General features: G+C 28.0%; 1 protein-coding gene across 2 annotated transcripts; it reads right to left on the reverse strand.

Moving 5' to 3' along the window:
- Window positions 1-20: 20 nt before the first annotated feature.
- On the reverse strand, window positions 21-7,613 carry LOC119670889 (protein no-on-transient A-like). 2 transcript variants are annotated; one of them, XM_038081327.1, is made up of 5 exons: window positions 7,094-7,613; window positions 3,879-5,085; window positions 3,507-3,809; window positions 3,382-3,437; window positions 21-220 (listed from the first exon to the last, which is right to left on the reverse strand). In XM_038081327.1, the coding sequence occupies exons 1-5, from the start codon at window positions 7,376-7,378 to the stop codon at window positions 98-100; spliced, it is 1,974 nt and encodes a 657-aa protein (XP_037937255.1). In that variant the 5' UTR covers window positions 7,379-7,613; the 3' UTR covers window positions 21-97. The 2 variants fall into 2 exon arrangements, with proteins under 2 accessions (XP_037937255.1, XP_037937254.1); XM_038081326.1 differs by having other exon boundaries at window positions 3,879-5,088.
- Window positions 7,614-9,489: the final 1,876 nt, after the last annotated feature.

Here is a 9,489-nt window from a genome sequence, read left to right on the forward strand (position 1 = left end):
TGAATTGTTGGTTGATTTCATTATTTTTGTTTTTCTAGATTTTGGAAATGTTAAATAAATTTAGTTTATAGGGTTCCATTCAAGGTAATGGTGAATCTCAGAAACGCCGTCTTCGTTCCCATGGATTGTTATTGTTATTATTTCCGCCGTTGTTGCCACCACGATTTCCTTGACCAGCTTGGTTTTGGTTGTTACCACCAAACTCAAATGTAAACGGATCCTATCGTAATTGAATGTAAAGAATTTCATATTTCAAATATAAATAGAAATAAACGGAAAAGTTTTCTTTTATATAAAAACTTAAAAGAAGTAGATATATTTTTATTATATATTAATAATAGATGTCCAAAAACATTTTGTATTGAAAATATGTTTACAGCACAATACTAAAAAAAAATTAACACAATTGGATGAGCAAGTTTTAAGTTTTTTGCATTAACAATTTTCATGGTTCCTTCTTTTGTTAAAATAGCATTTTGTATTTTTATAGCATCGATATAAATCAATATGGCGTTTAGTCATTAAACTAATACCCATCTTCAAGTACCAGAAATTATAAAATACAGTAATTCATCCTAAATTATTTAGAATAATAAATGTTTATATTCTTTTCGACAAAAATATATTTAAATATTTGTCATACAAATGCAATTTTAAAATTGTATGTCAACCCAAATATCAACTGTTATGATAAAAAAAAATGTTTAAGACAAGTTTTTTTTCCATAATTCATACATATTTTATGTTCATATTGATATATTGACCAATGACAATGAAAACAATTTTATTTGGTTTTCAAACTATTATACTAAGCGAAATTTTTAAGTTTTATATTTGAATATTTCAAATAAATAAACTCTGTATAAGAAATTGTGAAAGTTAAAAATTTTAGACAAAATTAATAATCCCCAACAATTAGAATATTAGAGTTGTTTCTCATTAATTGTTCGGGTCTATACCACGGAACCACTAATAGATGTTGATAAACAACTTCACCCAAACAAGTTATATTAAAATAAAACATCACATCAATATTGTTTAATTTCCAACCAAAGTTGTATTAAATACTTTAGAATAAATATTTATTGCAAATATTGACGTATTTATTGTATTACAAATACTAACTGTTATACTAGCTTGTGTAGTAAAAAAAAAAAAAAAAAGAAAAATTCTTGTATTTAAAACAAATATGAAATATTTTTATACAATTCCAATCACAATATGTAAATATACATTATAAATATGAAACACATATTCACCCATTTGTTTTTAAATTTCATTTGAAAATACTTTTTCATTATTTTACTACTTTATATAATAAAGTAATTTATATATGTAAATATTATTTAGATTTGAATAATTTTACCCAATTACTATAACTTTTAATGGTTATAGATTTCATGTAAGAGGACATAAAAATTTTAAAAACATTGAAAACGAATTTTTTTTTATGATTAATACTGTTATAAACTGTTATACTTGATTTATAACAAATGAAGTCATTTCCCTTAATCTTCAAATTTACCTAAATATAATCGACAAATAAATCATTATCTTAATCCACCCAACATATTTTATGTCTATAGACGCCTACTGGATTGCTTGCTGAATATTAAACTCGGTGGATTAGTTCACAGCTTGAACAGTAATATAAATTAACTATGTGTGAACAAAAAAATTGATGAATTAATTTTTCAACCACATCATAATCAATTAAATATTTCAATGCTTCATAAAGTATTTAAAATCAGTTTTAATGATAGGAATTAATCTATTGATCTCAGATAATATGGCGCTGAGCACCTATACTAAAGTTATGGTATAAAAAAAAAACTATACAGCTTCTACATATTGACTGGTTTCATCACTTTTTCAAAAGACTTAAAAACAGTTAATAAATGTTTAAGCATGATAGATAACGAGTAAGGAAAAGTTAAGAAAATTTCAAGAAGATTATGCTCCCATACCATAGTCTAACAATAGAAATTTTTTTTCATTTTGGTAACATTTGTTTCTTTAGATTTTATATTGTGTCAAAGCTATATGACACAAAATCGCAATATAATTTATTAAAAAGTAAAAAATTTAAAACGTACCGCAACATGCAGTACATATGATAATGATTGGCGACTAGTATAACAGTTAATATCACAATTGCAATAAAAATGTTCTGATACATAAGAATTGTTTTAAACGTTTAATTTTTAATTACCCAAACCCCAAAGATTATAGATATAAATATATATCTATTATTTTTTATTTTTTAAGCAAAATAATTTTTATTGCATATATGTTAAGAGAATAATTGAAAAACTTTATATCATTCAGAATGCTAAATATATGAATAAATCATATATTGTATTTATAATAAACATATTTTGTCTAGATTTATTTTATGTAATTCTCCCAATTGATCAGAAATAATCTTAAATTTTATAACCCACGAGTTTATTATCTCACCACATTATAATAAAAATATATGTTACACACAATTTCTAACAGAATTCCCAAGTAACCGTGATTTGTAGTTAAAAATTTATATTCGTTTAATAATATATAGATTTGCATCATCAAGAGTATTAATTTTAATAAAGTTCAATCGTATCTGTAAGCAATTTTCTTTATAAGAGATTTTTAATTTTTATATAAATATTTTACCTATATGTATATATATAGTATATGTCTTATTTGAAAAAGTTTCTTAATATTCCCAAGTAACCGTGATTTGTAGTTAAAAATTTATATTCGTTTAATAATATATAGATTTGCATCATCAAGAGTATTAATTTTAATATTATTGTTATTTGTCAGCAAATAACAATAGGTACTGAGAGTTGCATGAATAACATCATACTATATAAATAATGTCTTCCAAGAATACTGTTAACATATAGAAAATTAAATGTACATCAGTTTCGTAACTACTACATATTTTAGTTAATTAAGATCTAAAAACAAATCCTAATAACTTAAATACAGTCCAACAATATTTCGATATGTGGCCAGCATGTCAATATATTGTTAGACAAACAATAGCACGAAAACAAACATATCAGAATTCTTCCAGCACACATGACTTTTCAGAATAAAAATTAGTATATATTTTATTGCTAAAAGAAATTTTTTATTATTACAATTCGTTCTTGGAATAACACATAAAATGTATTTTTAAAAATCATTTTCAGCTTAGTTTAAGCAAAGAATGCATACTTCAAGTAAATATAATTACGACAAATAATGAAATCTATGTGCATTTATTTATATATATATGAGTATGTTTTAACTCTTGAATATTAGTTCAACTTTTTGTATTACCAGAAGTACGAGAAGTAGTACTGTTAAAGGAATTCATTTTAAAAATAACTGGAAAAATGAACGTACCTGATTATTTTGTCCACCATTTGGACCGCAATTATTGGTATTGTTAGCGTTATTTCCTACAGAAAATTGTGACGTTTTTTTTAGAATGTATAAAAAAAAAACAAAAATATCAATATTATATTTACCTCTAAACTCAAATGGTGAGTTGTTAGCACCGCCAAAGTTATTATCAAAATTATTACCATTCAAATTAAAGCCAACTTCTTGCTGATCTAGTAATGTATTCAGCTGTTGTGCTTGCATGAATAATGTATTCTCTTGTTGGCGACGACGCATTTCTTCTTCCTGACGCATCATACGAGATTGCATTTCAGTTTGCTGACGGCGCATATTTTCTTCATCGCGCTTGCGCATATCTTCAGCTTGTTTCTCACGCAATTCCCATTCCATTTTCTTGCGTTCATTATCAGACTCACGTTTACGCAATTCTAGTTTGTATTATGATTTTTTTATAAAAAAAACTATGCTGAAATTATTTGTTTTTCTATATATATTACCTTGTCTTAATAATTCAGTTTCATGTTCATAGCGTGCATACTCCATTTGAGCATCCAACTTCTCCTCTTCCATTTTAAGCTCGCGTTTAAGCGCTTCTTGCTTAGATTTGAAGAGTTCATGTAACTGCTTCCATCTAGTACCGTACTCATGTTCAAAAGAATCAACATCAGCAAAACGTGGACCAACATTACGTTCATGATGGAATTCTTGTGTTTTCTTGTTTAATGATTTTTCAGGCAAGCCATCAGTATCATCATTAATATCCATTGGTTCAACAACACAAGGACGTAATGATGTGGTCAAAAAGTAACATCTATCGTTGCACAAACGTAAGCAAGAGTTGGCTGTTGATTTCTTTTCGAATTCAACAATACCTTCACCTGTTGATTTACCACGATCGTCAACAACAATACTAGCGCGTTCTACTGGACCAAATATTTCAAATGCTTTATAAAGTAACTCATTTGAAACAAATGGTGTTAAATTTCGAACACGTAATATAGTTGCATTTGGAGCAAAACGTACACGCATTGCACGACCTTTACGCATGGATCCATCCAATTCACGTTTAGCTTTCTCAGCATTTGAGTGATAATCAACTTTTAAAAATGTGAAATTCTTTTCAGGATTTGAAAAGATTTCTCCAATTTCACCATATGGTTTAAAGATTTCAATTAGATCTTCTTCTGTTGTATCGGTTGTGAGATTACCAACATATAAACGATTACGTCCAGAGAACTTGGGCTCAGCTGATGCAGTTTCAAGTGTTGGTAACTCATGGGTAGGACCCGCAATTGCACGCAATCTTTGACCAATATGAAATTCATCATTACGTCCCATAATTCCACTTTGATTACCTTGGTTACCACCACGTCCACCACCACCACCACGGCTGTGATCACGATCACGATTACGACCACCACCACCACCGCCGCGGTTGCGGTTTTGATTCTGGTTTTGATGTTGAGGCCTATTATCTTGATTGCCACCATCTTGGTTACCACCCATTAGCGGTGTCTTTATATCAGTTTGGTTCTGATTTGAGTTTTGTTGATTTTGGTTTTGTTGATTTTGATTTTGTTGATTCTGATTCTGATTCTGATTCTGGTTCTGGTTCTGGTTTGGTTGATTCTGATTTTGATTGGGTTGATTCTGGTTTTGGTTCTGGTTTGGTTGATTTTGGTTTTGCTGATTCTGGTTTTGATTCTGCTATAAATTATTTTCAATTTTAGTTGAAAAAATAAAATATTTTTTTTTATAGTCATTGATTCATATTAACAAATCACAAAAATTTACTTAGATAATTTTATTGTTTATTATTTTAGCATTTTATATATACTACATTAATTCAATAAAAAAAATATGTAAAAAATAATCACTACACATTCTTAGTATTTTATTTTTTTTAAAAGATCAATTACTTAAACTTTACAGATTTTAGGCAGGCAGCACTTTAAATAAATTTCTAGCATTTATGTGAGAAATATATTTATTGAAATATATATGTAAAGAAATCGAATTAAGGAGAAAGTCAACTTGTATTCATTTAGATTGTTAAAGATACTTATAACAGAAAACTAAAAAAAAAAAAATGGGAACTTTTTATATTGATTTTAACACACTAAGTTGGTTTCAAGCTCCGTCCCGGAGCCACTCGTCGAGTTCGGTACTATCAAAAGGGACAACTTACGATAATCCTCACGAGCTATAACAATAACCGCCAAAGGTTCCTTTACTTTTATAAAGAAATTATGATTCCACTTTGTTAAAAGCTCGCTAATAAAGAAAAAAACTTGTAGAATACCGCAATATTTACTTTATTCTGTATGAAGTAAAGAAGCGAAGAGAGAGAAGTACATTACTGTAATAATTAGAAAAACATAAGACGTAGGAGTCATGGAAAATAATAATGTAGCTAGGAAGGTGTTTGATTCGGTACCCGCTGATGGAAAACGCGATAGATGACGTTAGCATGTTGACGAAAGGAGCAACGACAGACACTAGGTACAACCAACAGGCGACAGCAAGCTAGCTACCGGAAGCTACTGAAAGCAGCCAAGAACGACTTACGTCTGTAATGGCCAACAAGTTAAGTGGCATCATATTATTCGTGAAAAATCCAAGTGCTACTATTTCTTGTATTAAATTTTATTGTATACAATTGTTAAGAGGTCATCAAAAAGCGAAGATGAAATAATATTTTTTAGATTTGCAAACAAAATTTAAATATACTTAATATAAAAAAACATATATATATGCGTACGATATATATATATATTACACTAGAAGAGTAAAACAAAGAGGTGTGGTTTTTGGCAAAGAATATCGCCGAATCGAATGAATGATTGAACAGACACATAGTATAGAAATTCAAGTCCAAACATTTTTGAGATGGGCGGGTGGGCGACATATATATTTTTTAATAGTGAACATTTCTGTATGACTTTTCTTTATGTTCTAAATACACAAATTAAAATTTTTATGCGGCAAATATAAGTATCTACCTCCACACAGATAAACTCAATTGCGCACAATATTTATGTATTCACACATAGATATAAATTCAATAACAAAATACACCAAATATTCTTGGTATCAGAATAGCATGTTCCGACAAAAACAAGAAAATAAAATAAAAAATTAACTACAAGTCTTGAAACATATGCATTTCTATATAGTTATGACCAATTTATTTTTATTACCAAAATAAAAACTGTAGCGACATAATGCAATTCTTAATAAATATTATCTTTCTCTACACTAAAGCGGATAAGTAACGCGGCTCGGCTCTTTAATGACAGTTCTTTAATGCAAAATAAAAACAACAAATAAACTCTATATATTCCTTAATTACATTTATAACAATTTATGAATGTAAACCCATGTCATGAGTAAAAATGTATTAATTTAATCATCATTTTTTGTAAATTTTTTATTACGTGAAAATTACTAAAAGAAAAAAAATTTACGCTATCAGGTAGCGGCTGCCATTTTGTGCAGATACATACATGTGTATGTACAATTGCATAGAATTATTGATTTTACTTAATTACAAATTTTTGCATAAAAATAATTAATCACCGAATTTATGTAATAAATTTTGTAAATTGTTTTAAAACAACATAAATATATAGTAAAAAAGTTCATTAATAAAACTAGAAACTAAATCATATGCCGCCATATTGAAAAGTATTTTATAATCAAAAATTCTAACCTGATTTTGGAAATTTCTATTTTGCTGTCCACCACGGTTTCCTCCGCCGCCGCGATTGCGATTTCCACCAAAATTTTTATTCATTGCATTTCCTTGAGCATTACCTTTGTTCTGATTGCCGCCACCAGCGCCAGCGTTTGGTCCACCCCCTTGGTTAAAACGTGGCTTTTTTTCAGATGGACCATTATCAACTGCATCAGTAGGTTTCTTTAAATTTTTATTTTGATTCTTTTGTGGTCGTTGAGGCAACGGACCTGCATTTTCATTCCTAGTAGCAGTTTCCATATTGTTTTTTTCTTGATTATGTATATATTTTACTTTAATTCACAAACACTCTCCGTAGCACTGCGATCAGCAACCATACACGACGAATGACAAGAAAATAATGATTTGCAAAGGAAGCAATATAAATTAATATGGCTTCCTTCAATATTATTAGTACTAAAGTTGCAATTTTTAGTACAAAATTGTAACTCTACAAATGGTAAAAATTCGTAGTGCGTTTTTGATTTACACTAATATTAAATAATTATAAAATTATTGATATTATTAATAAAATCAAAAATATTTCTGAATATAGAATTCAGATATTTTTAATACAACTTTTTTGTAAGAATAAGTAATTTGTAGAAATGTAATCGAGTTATGAAGCAATTGTTAAAAACTGTTAACAAATTTCTATTTTCATAAAAATTCAATTTGTAAACATTTTAACAAATTTGATGCTAAATTGAGTCGGCATAAAATAGTTTTACAAGTTAAGAAATTGATCTTCAATCAAGTCAATTACATTAATTTGAGTTAAAGTCGATAATGTAAATGTAATATTTAAATTGCTTAGTATATATAATATAAAATATAATAATAACGTCGTATTATTTTTTTTTGTTAGGAGCATATAGTTTTTATATATGATTTGTAAATAAAAAACATGATTTTCTTAATTTTGGGCAGTTTGAACACTTTTGAAATTAACATAATTACATTTTTACGAAATTAAGGAAATTTGACTGTCTGAACATAGTATTAGGTCTTACTCGCAAAGATTTTTATGTCTTATGTTTTTGTGCAGCCAAATTCCAAAATCATTCTATTGTGAATGTTGCAAAACTTTAGTCATCCCTAAAAATCAGATGAGCATTTTATTTACTCATAAATTCAAATACATAAATAAGTAAATTAATTTATATATATAAGAGAAAAATGCTAATCAATGCTTTTCTAATGCTTATTTTGTTGTCTTTTATTTAAATTAATTCATTTTTAGTGTTTACAAATTTTATGTACGCAAAACAACAACACCAATTTTACTATCTAAGCCAATAATTGTTTATTGGCCAAACTCTTCGGCCGGTAAAGAAAAAAGCGTTACCAACGCTATAAGCGAACTATTGTGTACCTTCATTGGCAATTTCAACGAATATTGTGAATCACATGTCAAAAATCATATGTAAATAAAATTTTAAACAAAATTCAAATATTTTATTGAAAATTGGGAAAAAATTTTGAAATATAGTTGAAAAATGATAAGTATAATATGGCGTTTACATTGGCCGAAAATGGCTCATTTTAAATGAGCCATTTGAAAGTGTTTAGATTCGTTCTATTTCATTTGTTCTCATTTCAACAGCTGATTTTTCAACTTGCATGTTGATTTGATTTTTGGCCTGTGCCAAAAAAATTTTGCATGAAGGTTAAATATGCCTTCAAACCTTACATTAGAAACTTAAAACATATTTTTAACTTCGATTAATTACTTTTTGGGAAGTAAAAGTTCTAAAAAGCAGTGCATCGTTTTCAAGAAAATGCAACCACCAAACATTTGTTTACCTTTTTTTGTAAATATGTTAAAAACAGCTTTTTCAAACTGTCAAAATGCCATGAAGAGCTTTCATTTAGGGTATGTTCAATGGATTCCTTTGCATTTGGAACGTATGTGGAATGCATTCGAACGTCATTCATTCAGAATGTGAGAAAATTGCTCATTTTTGTGCTTGAAATTTTATATGCAAGAATGAGCCATTCGATACTCATTTTCGATTTTTGACCAAAATGAGCCATTTTCGGCCAATGTAAATGCCGTATAAAGCATATTGAATTTTTAAATCTCTTAGTTATGAACAAGTAACATTTATTTTTATAAAAAATGTGTTTTGCTTGATATATGTGCACATATGCACGATTTGTTGTTGTTGAACACAAAACATTTGATAGATTGCAACAGTGATGCCAATGTATCACTTAGCGAATATAGACCAGCATGCGTTTTTTGCCATACTTGCGAGCCAGCGAGAACGGCTATTGTGCACAACACAGCAAAAAAACATTTAAAAAAGGATTTGAAATATTTTAAAGAGTGATGGCATTTTATTTTAACCAGACTTAATAATTTTTTT

The sequence above is a fragment of the Teleopsis dalmanni genome, chromosome 1 (assembly GCF_002237135.1).
Source record: "Teleopsis dalmanni isolate 2A chromosome 1, ASM223713v2, whole genome shotgun sequence".
Lineage (NCBI taxonomy): Eukaryota > Metazoa > Arthropoda > Insecta > Diptera > Diopsidae > Teleopsis > Teleopsis dalmanni.